General features: G+C 40.6%; 1 protein-coding gene across 1 annotated transcript in view; it reads right to left on the reverse strand.

Annotated features, from left to right (window-relative positions):
• The window catches only part of MSRA (methionine sulfoxide reductase A), a gene marked incomplete in the record, with an annotated part of 437,378 nt that overhangs the window by 241,183 nt on the left and 169,319 nt on the right, over positions 1 to 26,876 (reverse strand). Inside the window, 2 exon segments of the mRNA XM_078774732.1 lie at positions 553 to 672; positions 5,204 to 5,272. Of these exon segments, the coding sequence (XP_078630858.1) occupies positions 553 to 672; positions 5,204 to 5,272 (189 nt within the window).

Below are 26,876 nucleotides of genomic sequence, written 5' to 3' on the forward strand. Positions count from 1 at the left end.
CACATGCTCCAAGACTGTCTCGTGCATTATTTAGTCCCTCCTTTTTTTTTTCTTTTCTTTTTTTGTATACAAGATCGAGGCTCGTGTAAGAGCTAAATAGCTCATTGTTCTTTGCAATTGTCATTGCTCATTAATTGTCAATTAATTATTAATTGTCAATTAATTAATTAATTGTCAATTGCTCATTGTAAGAGCTCATTGTTCTTTCCCAATTTTTCCTTACCCATTGTTTTCATTGGAATGTATAGCAATGGCTGTCCCAATGGACCCAATGCCCAAGGCTTTTTGTGAAAAAAGAAATTTGATTAAAAAAGAGGCAACTCCAAAAAAGAAAAAATATGCTCATGATATTTTGTGTTTCGACACAAACAACAAGCATCATAAAGTAGTTCAAAGCAAAGTGTTTCAATGCATACAAAAAGCGAGAAAGATTTTATTTAAAAAAACACAACGCACAATCAATGCAGCCCCCACAACAGTCCCCCATAAATATAATAAAGCAGTCTGTTCGAAGCCACAAGGACAAGGATAAGGATAACATGAAATACCCACCTGCACAGACACTGGCATACGTAGGGTTTTCAGTTCTTCCTCCTGCATATCCGACTTGGGTGGAATAGACTCCTTTCTGCTCCCAAAACTTTTTTTCTACCCCCCAAAAACAGCCCATACCTGAAACAGCACGGCAAGGACAGTGTAAATCACAGGTAGTCAATGTTGTAGGAAGTGTGAGTTAAAACCTCACATGAACATAGTTGTTGCTAGGTTGAAAGAACAGATAGTTACTTTACAGCAGGTATCAGAGAATGAAGAATTTATAGACAAAAGTTGGTTATGTGTGTGGAGTGAGTGCAGAGGAGATTGGCAGTGGTGAGGTTAAAGCGAGTGCAGGTAGTGGCGAGGATGTATCGAGTGCAGGCAGTGGTGAGGGTGTAGCGAGAGCAGGCAGTGGCGATGGTGTAGCGAGTGTAGGCAGTGGCGAAGGTGTGGGTGCGAAGGCAGTGGTGAGGGTGTAGCGAGTGCAGGCATTGGCGAGGTTGAAGCGAGTGCAGGTTGTGGCAAGGGTGTAGCGAGTGCAGGCAGTGGCAAGGTTGAAGTGAGTGCAGCTAGTGGCGAGTGTGTATCAAGTGCAGGCAGTGGCGAGGTTGAAGTGAGTGCAGGTAGTGGCGAGGGCGTATCGACTGCAGGCAGTGGTGAGGGTGTAGCGAGTGCAGGCAGTGGTGAGGGTGTAGCGAGTACAGACAGTGGTGAGGTTGTTGTGAGTGTAGGCAGTGGAAAGGGTGTAGCAAGTGCAGGCAGTGGCAATGGTGTAGCGAATGCAGGCAGTGGTGAGGGTGTAGCAAGTGCAGGCAGTGGCGAGGGTGGAGTGAATGCAGGCAGTGGCATGGTTATATTGAGTGCAGGCAGTGGTGAGGAAGTAGCGAGTGCAGGCAGTGGCTAGTGTGTAGTGAGTACAGGCAGTGGGGATGGTGTTGCGAGTGCAGGCAGTGGCAAGGGTGTAGTGAGTGCAGGCAGTGGCAGGGGTATAGGGAGTGCAGGAAGTGGCGAGAGTGTAGCGAGTGCAGGCATGGCAAGAGTGTAGCGAGTGTAGGCAGTGGCGAAGGTGTGGGTATTGCAGGCAGTGGTGAGGGTGTAGCGAGTGCAGGCAGTGGCAAGGGTGTAATGAATGCAAGCAGTGGCGAGGGTGTAATGAGTGCAGGCAGTGGCGAGGGTGTGGGGAGTGTAGGCAGTGGCAAAGGTGCAGTGAATGCAGGCAGTGGCGAGGGTATAGCGAGTGCAGGCAGTGGTGAGGGTGTAGCGAGTGGAAGCAGTGCTGAGGGTGTAGCGAGTGCAGGCAGTGGCAAGGGTATAGGGAGTGCAGGTAGTGGTGAGAGTGTAGCGAGTGCAGGCATGGCGAGGGTGTCATGAGTGCAGGCATGGCGGCGGTGTAGCGAGTTCAGGCAGTGGTGAGGGGTAATGAGGGTAGGTAAAGGTGAGGCATTAGTCAAGCGCTTCTTATAGCCATGAATGAGCTTCCTACACCTCTCTACTGGCAGTTTGATCCACTCTTCTTGTGCAAACTGCTCCAGTTCTCCCAGATTTGAAGGGTGCCTTCTCCCAACTGCTGTTTTTAGATCTCCCCACAGGTGTTCAGAGATTCAGATCTGGACACATTGCTGGCCACTTCAGAACAATCCAGCATTTTTCTTGAACCTTTCCTGGGTGCCTTTTTAAGTGTGTTTGGGGTCATTGTCCTGCTGCAAGACCCATGATCTTCGATGGAGACCCAGCTTTATGACACTGGGTTGAACATTGCACTCCAAAATGCCTTGGTAATCTCCTGATTTCATGATGCCATGCACGCGTTTAAGGCACCCAGTGCCAGAGGCAGCACAGCAACCCCAAAACATCACTGAACCTCCTCCATGTTTGACTGTATGGAAGGTGTTCTTTTATTTGAAGGCTTCATTTTGTTTTCTGTAAACATAGAGATGATGTGCTTTACCAAATAGCTCTAACTTGGTATCATTTGTCCACAGGACATTCTCCCAGAAGGATTTTGGCTTGTTCAGGTGAGTTTTGGAAAACCCCAGTTGGGCTTTTTATGTCTGTCTCTCTCAGCAGTGGGGTCCTCCTGGTCTCTTACCATAGTACCCCCTTTCATTAAGTTGGCGACGGATGGTGCGAGTTGAAACTGTCGTACCTTGTGTCTGAAAGTCAGCTTGAATCTGTTTGGCAGTTGATCGAGGTGCTTTCTCCACCATTCGAACAATCATTCTTTGCAATCTTTGATCAAGTTTTCTCTTGCGGCCACATCCAGGGAGGTTGGCTGCAGTGCCATGGCCCTAAAACTTCTGATAACATTGCGTACGGTGAACACAGGAACATCAACGTCTCTGGAGATGGACTTGTAGCCTTGAGATTGTCCATGCTTGGCTACAATCTTGTGTCTGACCTCCTCAAACAATTCTCTGGTTTTCTTTCTTTTCTCCATGCTCATTGCAGTACACAGTGCCACAAAACAGCAGAATGACTCCTTTTCTCTATTCAAACTGGTTGAATGAGTGATTTTTATATTGCAGGCACCTGCAACTCTCTACAGGTGATTTTAATTCCAAAGTATAGGAGAATCACCTGCTTGGAATGTAATTATTATTTCTAGCAACTTCTAAAAGGTTCCAATAATATTGTCTGGGCCATTTTAGGATTTCTGTGTGGACTAAGTTAAGATTTAGTATTTATTTCTGCTTTTTTTGTTTTCTTCCACTGCAAACCAAATAAATACATACCATATGTAGATACCGAAAGATTTTTTAATTTCAACAATTTTTACAGGTACGGAGTTACAGGCCGCCAGTCGGCCATCTTTGGTCGAATTACAAAACAAAATATTCTGCTTACATATGCTCTCGTATATTGTCGTTGTGCCATGCATGTTGTGCCATAGTTTGAACAGAATCGGTCCATGTATGTTCAAGAAATGGTTGGGCACACGTTTAAGGAACAAAATGGCCGCCAGTCGGCCATCTTGGATGTCATATCGAATAAAAAATGACATGCATATTATGGAACTCATCATTCACTATCCGTTTGCCAAGTTTGAACAAGATCGGTAAATGCATGTCCAAGAAATGGTTAAGGACGTGTTCAACATCGGGGTTTTTGTTTTACAAATAAAATGGCCGCCAGTCGGCCATGTTTGATAGCTTCGCCAAACAAAATGATATACATATGTATACCATCATGTATTGTCTTTTTGTCAAGTATGAACAAAATCGGTCTATACATCTCCGAGATATGGTTGCAGATGGACAGACGGACGGATGGACGGATGGACGGACGAGACCCAATCCATAAGCCTCCGTTTTGGTTTAAGTCCAACTAGGGCTAACAAATAATAGCACCAAACAGCGCAGTTCTGAAGGAAAAGAGAAAGTTTGCATTTTGCAAAAAAGCAAACTATCAAATATCTGGAATCTAAAGCTGCTCGGCAGCTCAAAGCTTTAAAGAAGCATGAGCAATTTTTGCAGCAATATTCATGTTATGAAAGAATACATTTCCTGCTTCTGAATTCAACAACATCGATTTTATATTGAATGAAACTTATGGTGGTGAAGGATGTGTCGGCTTATGTGCAGACCAATGAACAAAATCAACAAAAGGTTGATTGAGGAGGTATGCTAACAGCCCTGGGAAGCCTTGTCCACCTATGAGATGATAAATATAGTGTGGAACTAGAACGGCACTCAGTAGAGAGCACACCTGTGCCAGGTGAACACTTTACGTTTTGTATCCCAGATTAGACCAGAAAATCACAATACAGAATCACATTTAATCAAAATCATCCGTCCACAACTTTTTGAGATATCCTGCTATATATCGTTTTTGTCCCCATCTCAAAATGGTGACGAATCACTTTTAAAATTCTACTAGCCGGATCCGGATCTTCAATTCAAAATTGAATCGAATCGTCCTTGTCACACACACAACCTCTCCACCAGGTTTCGTACAAATCCGTCCATAACTTTTTGAGATATCCTGCTATATGTTGGTTTTAGCCCCATCACTCAATGGTGAAGAATCACTTTAAAAATTAAATAATTCTCATATCCGACTCCATATTCAGATCTTCCCCAAAATCGAATCGAATCGTCCTTGTCACACACCCAACCTGTCCACAAAGTTTCGTCCAAATCCGTCCATAACTTTTTGAGATATCCTGCTATATGTTGGTTTTAGCCCTATCTCCGAATGGTGAAGAATCACTGAAACAATTATAGTAGCCGGATCCGGATCTTCACCAAAATCTAACCATTTCGTCCTTGTCACACACGCTACGTCTCTGCCAAATTTCGTCCGAATCCGTCCACAACTTTTTGAGATATCTTGTTCACAAACAAACGGACAAACACACAGGGCTGAAAAGATAACCTCCACCCACCTTTGGTGGTGGAGGTAAAAAAAAGATCAAATATAATAATGTCGTCTTTTGAAAAAATAAATGGCAGAATACAAATATGTCATTTGCAAATCCACTGCACATTATTTTTTAAATTATTCGACAGATTTGTCAGGTAAGGGGGAAGGAGAGGGCACAAAACTTATGGATAATGCAAACGCTGCTAACAAATGTTGAATTATAGAGGATGATTGCTGTGCTATGAGCGCCGGTCACATTCAACATTTAGCAATTGTCTTGTTGGGAAAAAATATATAATCTTACCGAACATGGCCAAGTGCATGTTGTCTGGAAAGGGAGCAATCATTCCGTTGTTATTCACCGCATGCACACCTGCAAATTAAACAAAAGCACGAGAGGATGTATCTGTCAAGCGACAAAAAGTTGCACAAAAATGGAAACTCATTATTGAATACAAACTTTCCTCTTATTTAGCACAGCAAAGAATGCTTAAGGCGAATATGTTTTGTAATGATATATCATATAATCAGACCATGTCAAAGAGGTACACCGTAAAAGCTTCGCATCAAATCTCGTACTGCAGGTGTTCATGACGAAAGAATGTTCATGTAGAAAAATTAAAAATCATGTGCAGAAATACATTTTACTCTATTTATGGTGAGATATCATAGACAAAGGTCGAATGAATTTCATATTGAGCTCCATCCATCAATTCGGACATCATCTGTTTAACAGAATCCTTCCTCCCACAGGATGTCCCTGACTCCTTAGTGTCTCTTCCTGGCTATTGTCTCCTCTGGTTTGATCGACCTGAACCACGTCCTCGTGGTGGAGAAGCACTGTACATCAAGAACTCCATTTCTCATTCATCATCTACTGCTCCAGCTCTTACACCTCCCAAACCCCAGGAATACCTCTGGCTGTGACTTCCCCTCTGCTCCCACCTCATGTTTGACTGTGTGTTGTACCATTCTCCCAACAGTGACGACTCCATCTACATCTCCAAAGTGTGGCTCTCAATGGCACCCTTTGTTCCCCTATCCCTGTCAAGGCTGGAATACCTGCAACCCCAAAACAGTGTTCTAGGCCCCCCACCTTCTTCCTAATCTTCATCAATGATCTCACTGACTCTCTGTAAAATCATCTTTATCTCTGCTAATGACTCCACTCTCTGCCATATCCCTCGTCCTTCTGACAGACAGGCTGCAGCCGCATCCCTCTCCTCACACGTTGACAAAATCACAATCTGGTCAAACACTTGGAATATTTCGTTAAATCTTGAGAAATTCCACTCGTCTGTCTGTCTGTCTGCCTGTCTGTGTCTGTCTCTCTCTGAAAAGACAGTTCTGCAAAACCTCCTATCTACCTTCCCAACAAACCTCTCTATAAGAGGTCCAGTAAGTCAAACTATTCGGTCTCACTATCAGCTGTGATCACTCTGGGGTAAGCTACATTTCAAAGTTGGCCTCCAAAGCCAGGTGCCGACTGGGCATCTTCTGTCAGGAAAAATCCTTTATTGAAACACCTGAGCTCCTATCCGCCTACAAGGCTTTCATCCACAGCTTGACGGAGTACTGCACTCCCCCCCTTTGGGCTGGCTCCAATGCCTCACTCCTTGCTCAGCTTGAAACCATGGAAACCAAAGCTTTTAAGATCATTGGAATCTCTCGCAATGAAGTTGAGTCCATGGGCATATCACTTCGCCATCACTGACAGGTCGGTGATCTCTCTGTCTTCCCCTGCCTCTTTTCTGGTCTTGCACCCTCTGCCCTCTCTGTGCTTTGTCCCACCCAGGTATCTGCAGGACACATGTAGTCCACCAGCAACTCCCTCCCAGTGAAACTCCTGAACTCCAGAACCACTGCTCACCCCCACTCATTTATTCCTCTTTTTCCCCACCTGTGGAGCCACCTTCCACACTCTCTTCATTCTCATTCTTCCCTCCATGTCCACCCCCACCCAAAACCAAGATATTTTATACACCCGTTAAACCACTTCCCACCCCTCCCAAAATTTTGCTTATGTATCCATCTTGTCCATCCCTTGTTTTCCCCTACCCATCATCGTTACCTGCATACCTTGTTTGCCCATCTATGTCTATACTTTCTCCCTCCACCTTGTTGTTGGCATTTCCCCTTTCTCCTGCTGTTCCCTTTGTTATGTTCTGATCTGCTGTATCCTAGATCTTCCACGAGCCTTGACCATGTATGAAAAAAACACAGGTTCATTTAAATGGATCATGGGTGTGATGCAAACGAGTATTGGTCCTTGCCAGGTCGGACTTACCTTTGAAAGATTTGTTTGAAACAGTATTAATGATTTGCATTGTGAGTTGTTCACAATGTGCAGGTAAATTAGAATTTCATTCAAATCATCCATCTACAATGCCGTAAAAAGTCTCAGGCAATTGAGGTCGGAATTTATTTCTATTATGTCCTCCATATTTATTTGGCAAAAAAAAATGTTCATTATGCCAAATAGCACCTGCTCACTCAAATGACCTAAATTCTCGACAATTTATTCCACCACAAATTTAGCACTTAATACAACAAAGGCGATTGTGTACGGCCAATGTTCTGCAAATATCAAAGCCATTCCAGCTTTATCAAATCAAAATGTGTTTGCATTTTAACATAAATATCTCCGAGTGGGCTCACGGTCATCTCTTGAGGTTGGAGTTCAGACCTCTGCTGATTTTGGGGAAGCCCCCTGATCCTAAATCGAAAAATCTAAGTCCTGGGGACCATCGAGTAGAAGGTCCGCGAGTATATCGGGTTTCAGAGCAATCGGCTAGTAAATAAGATATGAGTAGGGATTTCAGGGGGGTAACCCCTCTGGGATCCCCCATGATACAAAATCGAAACATTGAAGTTTGAACGATTGTGTGGGCTGCTGTTTTGTATTCATGTGTCAAGTTTTAGAACAATCAGCCGGGTGATAAGGGCATTAACAAAGATAGGAGTAGCAGGAATAGCAAAGAGTTAACGGATGGATGGACACTGGACAGACAGATATCACGGCTCATTTAATGAGGTCGTCTCGTCAAGATTGAGATGAGATGACCTGAAATACAGTCGTGGCCAAAAATATTGTCACCCTTGCAATTTTTTCAAATAACTCACAATTTTCTCCAAAAATAAGTTGAAATTGACAAAATTATTTTGTCTCCACAATTCTTTATTTCACTGTTAATATTACAGAACCTTTGATTTTGATTCAGAACTTAATATATCCATTTACATCAGAAAATAAAAAGAAATGGCATTGACAAAATTATTGACACCCTAGACTTGATATTTGGTAGCACATCGTTTGGACAAAATAACTGCTGTCAAGCACTTCCTATAGCCATGAAAGAGCTTCCTACACCTCTCTACTAGCAGTTTGTCCCACTCTTCTTGTGCAAACTGCTCCAGTTCTCCCAGATTTGAAGGGTGCCTTCTACCAACTGCTGTTTACAGATCTTCCCACAGGTGTTCAATGGGAGTTAGATCTGGACTCATTGCTTGCCACTTCAGAACAGTCCAGCGTTTGTCTTGAACCATTCCTGGGTACTTTATGAAGTGTGTTTGGGGTCATTGTCCTGATGCAAGACCCATGATCTTCGACGAAGACCCAGCTTTCTGACACTGGGTTGAACATTGCGCTCCAAAATGCCTTGGTAATCTCCTGATTTCATGATGCCATGCACACATTCAAGGCACCCAGTGCCAGAGGCAGCACAGCAACCCCAAAGCATCACTGAACCTCCTCCATGTTTGACTGTATGGAAGGTGTTCTTTTCTTTGAAGGTTTCATTTTGTTTTCTGTAAACATAGAGATGATGTTCTTTACCAAATAGCTCTAACTTGGTCTCATCTGTCCACAGGACATTCTCCCAGAAGGATTTTCGCTTGTTCAGGTGTGTTTTGGAAAACTCCAGTCGAGCTTTCTTATGTCTCTCTCAGCAGTGGGGTCCTCCTGGTCTCCTACCATAGAAACCCCTTTCATTGAGTTGGTAACGGATGGTGCGAGTTGAAACTGTCGTACCTTGTGTCTGAAGGTCAGCTTGAATTTGTTTGGCAGTTCATCGAGGTGCTTTCTCCACCATTCAAACAATCCTTCGCTGCAATCTTCAATCAAGTTTTCTCTTGCAGCCACGTCCGGGGAGGTAGGTTACAGCGCCATGGGCCTTAATCTTTCTGATAACATTGCGTACGGTGGACACAGGAACATCAAGATCTCTGGAGATGGACTTGTAGCCTTGAGATTGTCTATGCTTGGCTACAATCTAGTGTCTGACCTCCGCAGACAATTCTCTGGTTTTCTTTCTTTTCTCCATGCTCATTGCAGTGCAGTGACACAAAACAGCAGAATGACTCCTTTTCTCCACTCAAACTGGTTGAATGAGTGATTTTTATGTTGCAGGCACCTGCAACTCACCACAGGTGAGTTCAATTCTAAAGTAAAGGAGAATCACCTGCTAGAAATCAAATTATTCTAACAACTTCTAAGAGGTGCCAATAATATTGTCTGGGTCATTTTAGGATTTCTTTAGAATAAGCTAAGATTTAGTAATTTTTTCAGCTTTTTTTGTTTTGTTCCACTGCAATCCAAATAAATAAATTTGTGGATACCAAAATATTTTTTTCATTTCAACAATTTTCTGGAAGGAATGGTACATTATTTGAAAAAAGTGCAAGAGTGCCAATTAGGGTGCATCAAACGCCCAACTATTTTTAAAAAGATGTTGGATTGATCTGTCCCAAATTTTATTTTGTTCCAATCATAAAAATAAAGTTGCTATGCAAAATTTGGTAAGGTTTGGACATCATCTTCTGGGTCCACCTCACCATTTCATATTTTGAGTCGGTGGTATCAGAGTTGGAAATTTGACACGCAGCTGTTTTGAGGCCCATAAATAAAAATGAAAGGATTGACTGATTGCTACATATAATAACTCTTTGTAAAGGTATTATTGTGCTCTGTAGCAATATATCATCATCATAGGGATAGGGATACAATTCATTTATATACAAATAGTCAAAATAATGATTTTTTTCAAAATATGGATATAAAGCTAAATGAAGAGTATTTTAAAAATATAATATATAAATTAAAGAATATCCTGAATGTTGTAGTCATCTTGTCTTTACAGAGATCTTTTAACTAGACAAGATGATTAAAACAATTATTAGGCTATACTCTAATAAAATTGGATAATTGATTTATTTGTTGTACATAATTATGAAATGACATTATTGTTACTAATATTACCTTTTTCTTTCAGATAAAACAATGGATGGCACAGTAAAGAAAGCATCTGTTGCAACAAGAGAGTCCACCAAGGTGTTTGGTCTTGGAAGTGCCATAACTGAACAAGATTCCCAGATCAATGGCACCAGACTTCCAACTTGTTTACAAGTACTACGTTGTTTCATGTGGCACACGGAAGATGGCAAACTTGAACGACGCTCTCGGTGGGAATCAGCAAAGCTTGTACTGCAGAAAGTGACACCATTTTATGGCAAGGCTAATATTCCTATCATCTCTGAACGCAAGGCTATTGAGAAAATTATCAAACTTGCAGATGATAAGTCCAAGCTTAGATCAATCCCTATCAACCGAAGAACAACTCCAGCAAGCATCACAAAGGTGAATCAAATGGAGATGAAATTTATGGAGACATTTCCCTTGTGGCCCAATGATGCTAGTTCTCACATCAAGAATCCTGAAGACTTAGCATTCCTGGAATCTATGAAGACAGATCGCTGTGCAACATTTGGCTGCCAAGATAAACTGTTGGCAGATAAGATGCAGCGTAAAGTGAACCGCGAGGAAAAAGAATCAGAGAGGCGAGCAAGTATGGAGCTGGAGTTCAACATAAATACTACAACCACTGTGTATAATATTAGTGACAGTGATGAAGAAGTAACTCTTGGACCTTCAACAAGCACACCAACAACCTCAAGAAGTCATCATCGTTTAGTTAGACCTGGCACATCAGTTTTCATTCCACATGACATCCTGAAGAGGCCCAGTCTTGTTTCACTGGCAACAAGGATGAAGATGACACCAACCCAACAGGCTGCTTTCACAGAAGCTCTTATTGAAGAAACAGGAGGGGATGTAGCGAAGGTGTCAACATCATATGCTACAGCAGATAAATCAAGACGCAAAATTGGACAGCATATTGCTACTACCTGTAAGGACAAATGGATACCTCCGAAGCTTGCTACGTTGCACTGGGACTCAAAGCTGCTTCCATGCTTAACTAACCAAAACACTTTTGAAGAACGCCTGGCTGTGCTTTTGGGTTCTCAAACTGATATGAAGCTGCTGGGTGTTCCATCCTACAAGCCTGGAACAGACCGTAAATCTGGAGATATAATTGCTCAGCTGACTAATAACCTACTTGAATCATGGAACTGCCAAGAGAATGTTGTCAACTTGATATTTGACACAACTGCATCTAACACCGGCCACATCAGTGCAGCTTGTGTAACAATTCAACAACGGCTTAACAAAGCTCTTCTGTGGTCAGGCTGCAGACACCACATTGGTGAAGTCATTCTTACGCACATTTTTACTGATCTTAAAGTTGAAGCATCTAAGTCACCAGATATCTTCCTCTTCTCAAGGTTTCGCAAGAACTTTGAAATGTTTCCACACACATTCAATGAACCACTTTCACGATTTGATCCATCTCAACTAAATGAAGCAGCAACAAGTTTGACAAGTGACTGGCAAAATAATGTTCTCAGACTCTGTCACACCGAGCAATCTCTAAGACGTGATGATTATTTGGAATTTGTTGATCTGTGTACTGTATTCCTTGATGGTGAAGTAGCTGAACATCAAATAACCTTCAAGCGTCCTGGTGCACTGCATAAAGCCAGATGGATGGCGAAGCTCCTCTACTCAATCAAATTATGTCTCTTCGAAAAACAAATCGCTGATCTTCCAGCAGGTACAATTACCACAGAAAAACAAGTGCCAAAGATCAGCGAATTTGTCACGTTTGTCACTCTAGTATACAGCTCCTGGTGGATGACATGTACCTCTGTCACCGATGCCCCATGGAATGACCTGCAGCTCATCTCCAAACTGAAACAGTATGAAGCTGTCAATGCTGGAATCTCAAGAAGTGCCCTGAAAGCCTTCAAACGACATCTCTGGTACCTCACAGAAGAGATGGTTCCACTTCCCCTCTTCAGCTCAGTTGTTCCTCATGACCATCGCCGTGCTCTGGCAGACAGACTTCTGGAGGTTCAGCCAGATTTTCCAGTAACCAACCCACAAGGACGGTTTGGTACTGGGTTTGGAAAGCCCAGATTTCCTGATGACTTGACTGAGAAGACCACTCTGGCTGATTTTGTTGGACCAGATTCATGGTACCTATTTCATCATCTGAAGCTTGACTGGGTATTTCTAGTTACCGATGTTCAAGAATGGACTAACTCTGCAGCCTACCAGACATCATGGACTAATGTTGAAGCCTTGAATGTGGTGAATGACTCTGCAGAAAGCGGAGTTAAGCTTAGCTCTGACTTCCTTTCAGCAGCCAGAAGTGAAGACCACTACCAAAATGTGCTACAAGTTGTTGAGCACAACCGCAAGGAGCAACCGAATCTTCGAAAGCGAGCAGCTCAAGACTAAACTGTCAGAAATATCCATGAAAACTACAGTATCTTTGTTTTGTTTCTATTTTCATGTTCATCCATAGTCAGATGTACTTGTATTAAGATGATAAATGCTAAGATTGTGTATATATGATTCTACTGTAATAAAAATTATATCATTCTGGTATCTATAATACATATGATTATACCAATAAAATCATGATTTTGACTATTTGTGTATAAGTGAATTATATCCCTATCCCTATGATGATTATATATTGCTACAGAGCACAATAATACCTTTCCAAAGAGCTATTGTATGCAGCAATCGGTCAATCCTTTCATTTTTATTTATGGGCCTCAAAACAGCTGCGTGTCAAATTTCTGACTCTGATACTACCGACTCAAAATCTAATTTGCTGAGGTGGACCCAGAAGATGATATCAAAACCTTATCAAATTTTGCATAGGAACTTTATTTTATGACTGGAGCAAAATAAAATTGGGGACAGATTGTTTTCTTGACATAGGGGCGTTTGATGCACCCTAGTGCCAATATTTTTGGCCACGACTGCGAGTACCAAGTTTGTCCTGCTTCAGACTCACCTGGCCAGAAGCTCTCTCATTCTCACATGAACGTTAAAAAAATACAATTACAAAAGATGTGTTTTTATTTTACTTAATCAACCAATGGTTTTTGCCAGAAAAGTTGCTCGTAAGCTTTTATTTGTGCAATGCATATGGCAAAAACCGATGGGTATTCCCAAAACAAATGCCAAGAATCAGCCAAGTGAAAATTAAGGGACCTTTATTCCTCAAATATCTAGGTGTTCATCATGACGTTTCTTTTGGGCAAGAAGGGCTTGATGGCGATTTCTATAGTTGGGACAGCGTGCAGTACTAACAGACTTGGGAGCGGCATCGTTTCGCAAGCCCAGGTGGTAAAGGTGTGGTCTGACGAGATGCATAGCACCAACTACATCCAAGCAGAAGTAATGAAATAATGGGTTTTAAAAATTTTTTTAAATCTCTTAATGAAATGAAACATCTAGGAACTAGAACGGCACTCAGTCGAGTGCATACCTCCGACAGGTGAACAATTTACGTTTTGTATCCCAGAGTAGACCAGAAAATCACAATACAGAATCACATTTAATAAAAGTCATCCAACCACAACTTTTTGAGATATTCTGCTATATATCGTTTTTGGCCCCATCTCTCAATGGTGAAGAAACAATTAAGAATTCTGCAAGTTGGATCCGGATCCGGATCTTCACCAAAATTGAATCGATTCTTCCTTGCCACACACCCAACCTCTCCACCATGTTTCGTCCAAATCGATCAATAACTTTTTGAGATATCCTGCTACATATCGTTTTTGGCCCTATCTCCCAATGGTAAAGAATCACTTCTGAAAATTTAATAATTCTAATATCCGAATACATATTCAGATCTTCACCAAAATAAAAATAGAATCGTCCTTGCCAGACACCCAACCGGTCCACCATGTTTCGTCCAAATCGATCAATAACTTTTTGAGATATCCTGCTACGTATCGCTTTTGGCCCTATCTCCCAATGGTGAAGAATCACTTAAAAATTATAGTAGCCAGATCCGAATCCGGATCATCACCAAAATCTCATCATTTCATCCTTGTCACATATGCTACATCTCTGACAAATTTCGTCTGAATCCATGCACAACTTTCTGAGGAATCTTGTTCACAAACAGACAGACAAACAAACAGACAGACAGGGTTGAAAACATAACCTCCATCCACCTTTGGTGGCGGAGGTAATAAATAAATCAGAGGTTTGATGGAGGAAGAATCTGAAAAAGCTGAAACAGGATTCACAAAAAAAACTGAAAGGTTAAATTATAAAAGCAAGAGCGAGGAAAGGAAGATTTTGTTTTACGATACAGTCAACTTCATTTTTGGAGGTAGACCAGAAAATACAGGAGTTCACTGGTCAAATATGGCCGACTATGCTGAAGCATCTACCAATGAACAGAGGGATAATGCAGGGTAATATATTTAAATTTGGGAAACCTAAATAATTCCCATACACTAAAAACGATATTTGTTGGAAACCTAATATTTTGCGTAAATGTAGCTTAATGTTACAGAAAGATGTGACATGATCCTGAGAGTTATCAGATAGCACATGATTTATCACGTGACCCGGAAGTGACGTTTGCGGTTGTCACTCAGTCACGCCATGGTGCTCAATGTGGAAGAACGATTTCTCATCCAGCATTACGTCAAGAATGCATCCTTTAGGGGATGTCAAATTGCATTTAGAAGTCGCTTTGGCGATCTAAGAAACCTTCAAAATCAGTGATAGGGAAACTGGTGAAGCAGTTCAGAGAAACAGGTTGCGTGAAAGTTGAAAAGCGCATGCGCCAGCCAAGTGTTGATACACCAGAGAAAGTGGATGAAGTAAGGGAAGGAATGGAAGGAATGGAAGGAATGGAAGCAAGCCTGAATAAATATCCGAGACGTTTAGCACAACAAGCTCAACGTTCATGTCATGTCTTTCTGTAACACTAGGCTACATTTACGCAAAATATTAGGTTACTAACTGATATCGATTTTAGGGTATGGGAATTCTTTAGGGTTGTCGAATAAAATTTAAAAAATGACCCTATATTATAGCTTCAAACATTTGTCTCAAAAACGTTTATGTGGCACCACGCATGCTAATGCTTCAGGATGTACACGTGTGAAGTACAAGTGTGAAATTAACACAGTGTAGATGTGTTGTCAACACCAGCATCATGTCAGCCCTTGGACCAATTGTGAGGAGCTTCTCACAACATAAATGCTAACCAAGATGTCCTGGCAAGATTGTCCTTGGTCTGGTTGCCATTACTCGAATGGATCTATATAAACATGCTTCAAGGCTCATGAAGGCGTTTTTAACACATATAACGTACACCACAAGGCCATCCTAAAGGAGGTCGGATTTGAACCTAAGCTCCCAGTATGGTAAGCTATATACTGTACACTCAGATTGGAATGCACAACAAGCTAAACCTTCACTTGATTACAGTATATAATTTCATTAGAGTTAGAGTACTTAAGAATATCCTAAATAACTTAAGAATAAGAATATCGACCGTCACTTCCCGGGATACTCTGAATACCAGCGACGTCATATCAATGGCGCCGCTTTTCTCACCATGGTCAGCAGGGCATTTCCTCAGGAGGAATTTCCTCCTCCCCATGGATGCAAACGGATGGGGATTGTCCGTGCTCTGTCCTTTTCAAGCAAGAAAGCAGCACGTACCATTTTTTAAATTTTGGTATGACCTGAACCGGTCCAAACCAGATGGGTGTTTTTTAGCAGACAGCATCTCCTTTACTGGATGGCCATTGGCTTCCTTTGGGCACTCATCCGCCCTTTGCCAGGTGTTTTTGGTCCTGGCAGGGTGTCACAGTCACCCTCCCACAAGCAAAGCCAGTGAGGGGTGTCAGTGTAGTCGCTGACAACCCAACCATGTGGCAGGTGGCACTGGGTTACATGTTACCAGTCGCTGTCCCTGGCTCGTAACTGCGGGAGATTGGTATGGGGGAAGAGAAAAAAACGCCCCCCTTAGGTATAATTTTGCCCCCTCTAGAAAAGCAAAAATAACAAAGGTTAGCATGACAAAAATCCTTGAGCTTTTCGCATGGACTGAGGCCAAACTATGGTCTCAGACATAAAACCTAAACTTCATTAATCTGAGAGGGAGTGATTGAACGTGATATATAAGAGGTGTAAACTGCTAAAGGCCTCAAGGGTGGTGTATTTTACTTTTTCGGAGCATTTTGCCTCTGCTTTTCATCATCGGAGTCCACATATCATAAACAACTCAACTCCGGTATAAGGGGGTAGAATTTTATTTGACCAGAACCTTTCTTGCGTGTTCTCGCAGAAAGTGATCTCGCAGAAGCACCATCGTCTCCAGTTGCTTTGATGCATCTTTTTAAAGAAATTTCCCCCCTTAAATTTCATTTTCACCTTCCTCCGCCCCCGGATGCTCTGCCTGACTTCGGGCCTGGGTAGTCCCAAAAGACTGACCTGGCGAGAAACTGTCCAGAAACGTTGTAGCACTTTACAGACTCAGCTGTCCAGAATTTGTTCAACACCCCACTGTCAACCAGACTTTAGCAGCATCTCTCTCATCTGATCTCGATAAAATGAGAAACAGGTGATCGAGCTGGAAAGACACGTTTCCTCACTTTGTCCTTACATCAAGGACCAGTTGGCAAATCCCCCAATATATTTCTGTGGTCAGCCCCTTACTGTATGTGGTCATTTATTTCCTGTCGGAAAGTTGTGGTCTCTCGAACCTCTAGGCGTCATTACTACCCAATAACTTGTCTTGGCCGATATCTCATCACTAAACCGGCCCACAAAGCTGGCCACTGACTCGGCCATTCTCCATAGGGCAGTTATTCCTTTGACATCCTCATATTTCAATAGTGTGCGAGGCCTTCATCCGAAGTGTCTTGGAAATTACTTCCCCTATGCACTGATGGTTTTACTTCCCATCTTCCACCCACTCCCCCTTTATGGTCATGGCAACAAAGACATCTCACAACAGGAGCCTGAGACCCAGGGATCACTTCAAATAAATATGATGGATTTCTGAAATATCTAAGATGATGAACTCATATTTACCACAAAAAAGACAACTTTTAATTCTGTGCAAAAGATGATGGACAAGGTTTACAATTTGTAACAGACATGAAGACTCACAAAAGTACATTTTCTGATTATATAGAAACTTACTCATCGGAAAAAGGATAGAAAGCGACAAAATGATTTTTTGAGATTACACCAAAATGAATCACATCTGAAAGGTTTCCACACAACACAAACACACAAATCTGATTCAACCAAGTGGTTTCACCTTCCCCATTTCAAACGTGCAAAAAATGCAATAGTTGCACATTCCTTCGGCATCACCTGGGTCAGGTATAGGTTGTTTTTTTTACAGGCGATGCATCGGTTTGAGTGAAGACATCATGGAAGTTTGTCTCCGAAGGTGTTTTCCATCTCGATCAGCATCCTTGTGCAAAGGCTGCAATTTATTGCTTGCTGCAGCACTAAAAATCATCAAATGTTATGTTTGCTTGAATGAATTTTAAAGCCTTTAAAACGAAGATGAAGTGGGAAGCCCAACACCTCATAAATGTCACCAACTTAGATGCTTTTTCCTGAGTATCGAGTGAACATTATCATAAGTTACATAGGAGTGTGCGATGGAATGCTGTGCTGAAAATACTCCATAGGATGTAGTATCCAATAAAACTAAACAAAACGTTAAAAATCAATATTGTGCATCTGGGGTGGCAGGGTGGCCTATAGGTGAGCACAGTCCTGCCTGGGTTTGAATCCTGACCCGGCTATAAAATGTCATCCTGGTGTTTCATTGACAGGGTGCTCATCTGAGTCATGCCAATAACTTTGGTGTCTGTTGACATTAAAGATGCCACCATGTCCATCGCGAAGAGTAGGCGAGCTATCACTGGCTACATGAACAGATGACAAATTCCTACTTTAACCTACAGACGGCATCGCATCAGTGGCGCAACCACACCCTCGGCCAATGACGCTACACCGCAGCCTTGTGCTGCATACGAAAAGAGAAATGGAACAAGTACAGATACATTCAAAGTACACCGCCCCCATGCCAAATAATTAAATATCTTACAGCGCGGCATTGTCGGCGCGCCTGCAGCGCCCGGCAATACCGCAGTGCAGCTCATAGAGGCTGCATTGGGAGGGAGAGGTGTACACTAATTGATTGATTAATTGTATAATTAAAATCAAAAAAAGATTATCACAAATTATTTTCTTAATCAATTGGCTAATAGCATAACTAAACCACTAGTGCTTCATTCGAAGATGTATATTTTAGAAATGTATTTAAATAACTCATTAATAAAAAATTAAATAATTAATTGATTAATCAATAAATAATTAATCGATTAATCAATAAATAATTAATCGATTAAATGATTAATCAATAAATCAAAAATATCCTTGAGAGCCACATCACTTGGTCACTGTCATGTCCAAATATTAGCTTCCCAGCTCAAAAGGTGCCTGACATATTGGCCAAATGAGAAAGAAAATAAATAAATGATTAATAATGAAAATAAATAAATAATAATCATGAAAAAATTAAATTATTAATCAATTCGGTCACAGAACACATAAACCACCACCATTTCATCAGAATCTGTAACTGAAAAAAATTTTTTTAGTAATTAATCGAATAATTAAATAATTAATCGATTAATTGATTAATTGATTAATCAATAAATCAAAAATATCCTTGATAGCCAAATCACCTGGTCATTGGCATGTCCAAATATCAGCTTCCTAACTCAAAAGGTGCCTGAGTTAATGGTCAGAAGAGAAAGGAAATTTGATTAATTAAATAAGTACTTAATTAATCGCTAATAATTAAATAACTCCTCAATTATTTGATTAATCAAAAAACAAAAAATAGCGTTTTTGACAAAGGACTTGCTCACTATTGTGCTGAAATTTCAGCTTCCCAGCTCAACGTATGGCTGAGATATCGCCCAGACAAACAAACAAACAAACAAGAAAGCAAGAAAACAACCAGAGTGAAAACTGAGTACTCTCTTTCAGCGTGCGTCACTGCCGAGCCCCCTTCGGTGCCCAGCAATGAGGATTTGCAATGCCTGGAGATGGCATAGGAAAGGTGTGGTGTACAATATCATGCATTACGATTAAATTCATATGAGTTGAGCAAATTATATACCCTAGTGGGGTCACCCGTGGGAATCCCACGGGCATGGAGGTGTATCGTTGCGATCGGTGCAGCCGTTTTTGCGGTACCCTGGACAATAGGTGGGAGTCCAAACCTGAAAATGCTGGAGACCAAAGCTGAAATTGGAAAAACAGTATAGCCTATTTTACTCCAGCGGGTCCCAGGATTACCCACCCAAAATTTTGTTGCAATCGTTCAGCCGTTTTTGCGGTACCTGGGAACGGACAGACAGACAGACGGACGGACGGACATTTGGTGAATTATAGTAAGATTTGGTGTTTGCAATTAGCATTCTGGTGATACTAGCCAATGGTACATGAGCGCATTCATTGTAAATTTGTTGGTCCATACTTGTGCTCTATGAGAAATCTAATATATAAAGGGAGCTCGGTGTCGGAGTGCATCCGTACGTCGGGCCTTTTATGCTAGTCTATACAATACTGCAGGACTGTCTGTCTGTCTATCCCCGAACTATTTCCTCAGTTTTGGGGCTAGCCCCGCCAAACCTTCTGTGGAACCTTTTGGGGTCCCAGCAGGTGTTGGAAGGTGGGTGGGAGGGTTCATCAATTTCTCAATACAATTATGATTATGAGTTTCCACCCGTAAACACATTCGCAGATTCGGCATTTGTAGTTTTTGCCCCAAAAAATTTTCCGAATTTTTTATTTGATTTTTTACAATTTCAATTTTTGCAAAACAACTTTTCATTAAAAAAAAAAATACAAACATTACCCACGCTCTATTAGGGTCAGCTGCAGTAAGATTTTTTTGCCGAAGTCATTCACGAACTGGCTGTCCATGTCTGACATTCGACAGAAGGTGGAACAGGAATGTGAAATTTATTGGTTTTATTGGTTTGGCATTGGAAAGTTTCCATGTTGTCTGTTTGCTTTTGAACACTCAAAGATGCAACAAATACCACAAGGGTTCAAAATGCTTAGAGGAAAAAAAAAATTGCCTTGTCGAGAGGAATCTCTGACGCTCAATCATGGCACATAAGAACCAATCTCCCCTCACCAGCCAAAACAATCGCTATTGTTATCAGTTTCATCATCATTAATGGTACATTGATTTTACACTGTACTACTCCCACAGCCCCTACAAATTTTCTTTGTAGCTTTTGGGTTACCTGCACATGTCCTAAGTTTTCAAAAAAATTCTTAAGACAATTTATTTTTAGATCTTGGGCTCCCGCGTCACTATTATCAGATATCTCTTCTAGCCATTTGAGGGTAAAAGGTCAAATTGGATTGAAAATCTAACCAAAGCAGAAAAACCAATTTCCAGTCTTGAGAGAAACAACCGAAGCAGACAAGATATCCCAACAGCAAATAAACTCAGCAACACCACTTGTGTTTGATATGGCATGTTACCGTAATGGCAGATTAAATATTTGTCTAAAAATAAAAAATGTTTTCATCTTTACAAAAATATTTTATCTTTAATAAAAAAATATTATTTTATTTTATTAATTTAATATTTTATTCATTATTTTTTAAAATAATTAATTATTTCATATTTAATTTATTTCTTTAATTTATTTATTTTATTAATTTATGGGATTTATGGGATGATTTATGGGAGCGAGACATGGGTAATGAACGTAGAGCAGCAACGAAGGCTGGAAAGGGTGTAAATGCGAATGGTTCGGTGGATGTGCGGAGTATTATTGAGAGAGAGAAAGACAAATGATGAATTGCGAAAGATGATGGGAATAGAGCCTGTGATGGATGCTGTGAAGAGAAACAGTTTGAGATGGTTTGGTGATGTGTTGAGGAAGAATGAAAGTGACTGGTTGAGAAGAGTGATGGAAATGAATGTAGAAGGAAGTAGAGGACGGGGAAGACCGAGAAAGACTTGGCTGAAGATGGTGGAAGAAGAAATGCGGGCAAGGGGGTTAACAAGGGGAGATGCAGAAAATAGGGCAAAATGGAGAAGATTGTCATGGGGACCGCAAGGCTAACCCCCGCTCTAGCAGGGAAATGGCCTTAAAATGCATGTTGTTGTTGTATTTATTTTATTAATTATTAATATATTTTATCTTTCCAAAAAAGAAATCTAAATGTTTTTACCCAAATGAAAGGCAAAGGAAAATGAACAGCACACATCTTTATGTATCTATATTTCCAAAAAGAAAATTCTAAGTAGTATTCAGTTGCCTCAGGAGGAGATTAAATCCCACTGCCCAGCCCCCATCTCCCTCCCATCACAAGTTTATAATCCCACGAGACAGTAGATATGAGTGAATATACAAATAGGTGTGAAAGGCAGCTCGACGACTCCTACTGTGAAAAAACTCGGTCAAAACGACGAGGTGCTATTCATCTCTCACTGCCAGCATCCCACACCACCTACAGCAAGCTCGTCTGAAGATACACGTTGTAAAATGCATCATCCTACAATGAGGCTCAAACGTGATAAGTTTTTAACTAGCACACATTCAACTAGAACGCCACTCAGTAGAGCGCATACTCCCGCCGTGGGTTTAGTTGGAATAATACGTTTTGTTTAACATCCCCTCTCCCCAAAACAATAAATGAAAAAGAAAGCAGGCCCGAACTGTCAGATAATTTATTTTGATATATCTCGGAATTAGAGGAGAAAAACATCATTTAAGAATAAGAATAAAAGCTTTAATGCAGTAAAACAGAAAAAATCTTTCCCAAAAAAATTCCTGGATCCAGAATAATATCCTGAGCTTCACCAAAAACTAATAAATTCTTCCTTATCCCAAGGGCAAATATCTCGGAATTAGAGGAGAAAAAACATCATTTAAGAATAAGAATAAAAGCTTTAATGCAGAAAAACAGAAAAAATCTTTCCCAAAAAAAATCCCCAAAAAACATCCTGGATCTGGAATAATAGCCTGAGCTTCACCAAAAACTAATCAATTCTTCCTTATCCCAAGGGCAATCATCCCACCAACTTTCATCCAAATCCGTTCAGAACTTTTCCAGATATCTTGTTCACAAACACACTAACACACACACACAGGGACGGACACGATCGAATGCATTACTCCCTGGCGGGAGTAATAAACCTGAAAATCGCAGAGCCAGAACCAGAAATATTTATTTGGTCTGGGAAGCCCATTCGAGGTTTCTTCTTCTTCAGCCTCTCAGAACCCTGGGTGAATATGCGATTTTTGAAAAAAAAGTTGGAATTTTGCCAAATCTGTTTTATTCCTTTGTTAATATACCTCCGCCATTGACAAATCTGTAATTATAATTTTATTTGAGATTCAAATTAACCTGGGAGATTGTGTCAAACGATGCCTGCAAGTCTGTACATGTGATAAATAATTAATCGTCCACAGTCGAAGACTTCTTCTTCACGCAATAACAACTTCTAGTTCCAGACCGTACATACAATGATCTTCAAATTTTGCACACTTGTTACTCTTCATGACTTCTACTACAGTATGAAGTTTCACGTCGATCAATGAAGTGGTTCAAGAGATATAAATGTTTTTATTATTTGCGTTTAATTAACGATGTCTGCCAAACCACGTGACCTATCACAAATTCCAAAAGGACATTTTAGTATACTGATATGCTGAACAGATCTGTGAAGTTTCCCCTCGATTGGATCACAAATGAGGGAGGAGCTAGGTTTTAAAGGTTTTTGCTTAAAAACGTCATAACTCTGAAACCATGTGATGCATGACATCATGCTCGCTGACTTTTTTGTTCGCCATGGGTATGCGATTCTGCCTGCAAAGTTTGGCCTCGATCTCTTCAGGCGTTTTGGAGAAAATTGGATTTTAGTGTTTTTCACTCAAAACAATATGGCGGCCGAACCACGTGACCTGTGACGTCATATTTACCATTAAAATATTCTACAGACAGAGTCCCTCCTATGGTGAAAATTTGCCCTCAATCGCTCCAATTATTGCAGATAAAATGGTATTTAAAGGAAAACAGAAAAAGAAATTCCCCAAAAAAAATCGCCAAAAAAATTCTTGGATCCGGAATAATATCCTGAGCTTCAGCAAACACGAATCAATTCTTCCTTATCCCAAGGGCAATCATCCCACCAACTTTCATCCAAATCCGTTCAGAACTTTTCCAGATATTTTGTTCACAAACACACGAACACACACACACACACACACACGCACGCACGCACACGGACGGACACGAGCGAATGCATTATTCCCTGGCGGGAGTAAAAAGTTTCTTCTGTACCAGTCACCCTAAAATTATCATAAAGCGAGTAAGTGGTCATCTACAAATTGTGTTAAAAATAATAATAATAATAATAATAAATAATAAATAAAATTGATTGGAGTATAGCGAGAACAAAAATTTCAGAAAATTATATAAATAAGGAAGGTGAGGGAGGAGGAGACGTACAATAAAGATTGCAGGGCAAGGAGTGGGTGGTGGAGGAGGGGGGGGGAAGGGTAAAAAATCACCGGTTTTGAATATGTAATATGGAGTTGGCCGCATTGATGTGACTTACAACCATAAAATGGTCCTGAACTTGAGATAAGTAATCACTGAAATGCTCAATATGTGATGCATTTGCAAAGCTTAAAGTGAAATCATCTATCACTAAAACGAGTAACATCAATGTGTGTGTATGTGTGTGTGTGTGTGTGTGTGTGTGTGTGTGTGTGTGTGTGTGTGTGTGTATGTGTGTGTGTGTGTGTGTGTGTGTGTGTGTGTGTGTGTGTGTTGCTTCACTCTAAAGGATTCCTGCTGTCGTATCTACCATATAAAACCCCAATGTCAGTTTGTGTGTTTGTACAGATGTCTGTCCCCCTTCATCAGGGTAGGTTTTAAAGGCCAATCTTTTACCACAATTGTGTATTCACTACAGTCTATTTTTGGAAGACATAACAAACTCGAAAAACATTTTCCATAAAAGAGTAACTATGTCTCTTCTATTGGAATTGTAGATGGTGGCTTGCAAACCGAACCTCAAGGGCGGTGTACAAAAGCGATTTTTAAAAATAACAATACGTACATGGCGCAGGGAGGTGAGATTCGCTGCACGTGACGCAGAGTAAAACGAGTGTTCATTTACATCCATAGGATGTCTAATGAATAAATAAGACAAGCACAACTGACACTAGGCCGAGGCTTTAGACTTTGGCAAGCTTACGAGGCTGCACCGTCGAATAAACTGCTTCAACCCATCATTTTTAACGGACCTTTTACGAGCAAAAATATAAATTGTATCACTGGAAAGCTAATGAATAATTATTTACTTGGTTGGAAAGCTGATGTTCGTTTTACTTGGGACAAAAATTTGTGCCCAATTAATCACAAAGAAAAGCCCTCTTTGTTTTGCCATCTTTCTGGTTTTTTTCTCTTTTAAAAAGCCCTCTTTCCAGGGTTGAGGAAGAAGAAGTGGGACCTTGAGCTTTAATCTAGCGGTTGCAACGATAACATTTATTATTCTACAGCAGCAGGAACCCTTAATAAGGACACAGAAGGAGAACACAGAATTAAATATAGTAATACTTCTCGAAGCAACAGAAAAAAATTATAAAAGTGCACAGAAGGAGCACAGAAACAAAAAGCACAGCCACCACAACAGCAGCAACAACAACAATTACATGCTACAAGAGATCCTTTTCGTATTTTACTCCATTTTACATCCTCGTTGAGAGATACTGAATGTGTTTGTGAAGTACAATATGCTGTCCAATTTGGATTAAATCCATCCACGAAGCGATGGATAAACATGCCTCATATTATTGAAACAATGATGCAGGTCCCACACCTGAAAAAGGGACTTCATTCTGCAATATCTACCTTCAGTGGATCTGCTAATGAAAAGAGTAACATGACTGCGTCACCATTTTTCATCATTGTACAATACCGTACTCTTTACAATTTACAGAGTGACAGTATAATTAATTAATTATCATGTGGTCAAGTGACTCGACTATAAAGACAAATGACTCGATTATCACGCCGTCAAGTTACAACATCAGCATGCCATCAAAATTAAATACATTTTAGAGAAAAATTCAAAGGATGACCCGCTTTGAGCTTATATATATATACACATGGAAAAAAAGTTCAGCACGAGCCATATTTTTCGTGATCATGGCAATAACTGAGAAAATTATTCAGAAATCACGTTTATCAAAAAAATAAAACGATGCTTTGGGAAAGTATGCACGTTCTACGAATGACTCAAAACAATTATTCATGCGTTTTTCTTGATTTGAGTGTGAAGGATCAAACATTGAATTTAGTTGGACATGTTGTAGGATCGTCCGTCTTTGTACGAGTTTTCACCTTCATTATCCGCTGCCATCTAGCAAGCAATTCTCCAATTATACAGATGAAAATTTGACACTAGGCATGCATAGCAACTGACCAACCAAATACAGTGCAGTAAACGGTTTAGGAGATCACCACCGTCTATCCAGTAGCTGCTGGGACCTGGAAAATGAGTGGATTAAAATGTGCCCAAAACATCTTCCTCCTGCAATGTCTCAGCTATTCTATTCTCTGCTATATATTAAACTCCAGTGGACCAGAATTGAGATCAATTCATCAACTACATACAGTAGATATTTGACCAAATCACAATTGTTTGTCCAGAAGCTGACAATTGCCATCGCTGGAGACCTGAACTGTGTTGATATCTCCCAGCTCACAGCAGGTAACCTTGTCCAAGTAGTGATTCAATTGACAAGACAATGAGTTGTATTAGATAAAATCATAACAAATGTCATTCCTTTTTATTTTTTTCAGGAAACCAGAAATATTCACACCGTTGGGGTAAGGTGATCACAATACTGTTTGAAGACCAGTAGCAGAAGTTCAGAGACCAAAAGTAGTTTGACTTAACATGATCTAACAAGCAGTGAGGCCAATCAAGGACTCATCAATTTGAGATTTTGGTCAGTGAATTACTCAGCATGATTGGGATAAGCAGGATGTTCAATGAAAGTGTGATTAATTTTATAATAATGGTGTATGGACCATCGATTCATATTTTCTTACTCGACAGGTTAAGCAGCACAATTATGATAAACCATGGATGGCCACATTTATTAAGACCAATTATTAAAAAGTGACACAAGCTTTTCAAGATAGGAAAGTGGAAATGGGAGAAAGTAAAAAAAAAAAAGAAAAAAAAGAAAAAAAAAAGAAAAAGTCTCAAAGCGAAGCAAAATTATTACTAATAACTAGTACAAAATCTTAAATGGACGGATCGAGCAGAATGGTATTGAGAAATTCGAATCATGACAACAGGTCCAAATTCTTTGAAGACCAATAACTTTGGTCCAATAACTCTGAAGACCAATAACTTTGGTTCCATCCAATGTTCCATTAACTTTAGTGTGGAAGTTGTCATCCAATAACATATATTCTTCATCCCCACATGTCCTACTTCCCCCAACTCTCGATCCTAATCCCCTCACTCATTCTCACTTCAACTCTGCTGTGCTGTTGGTGTTTCCTCCTTTCCATTTTGTCACCTTCCTTTCTGCTCTAGGTCTTCCACAAGCCTTGATCATGTATACAAAAAACAACAACCATCAAACCCCCACCCAATGTTGATTCAGATGATGTTCACGCATTAGGAAATTGTATTAACAACCTTTTTGCA

Source organism: Myxine glutinosa, chromosome 3 (assembly GCF_964187855.1).
Source record: "Myxine glutinosa chromosome 3, kmMyxGlut1.1, whole genome shotgun sequence".
NCBI lineage: Eukaryota > Metazoa > Chordata > Myxini > Myxiniformes > Myxinidae > Myxine > Myxine glutinosa.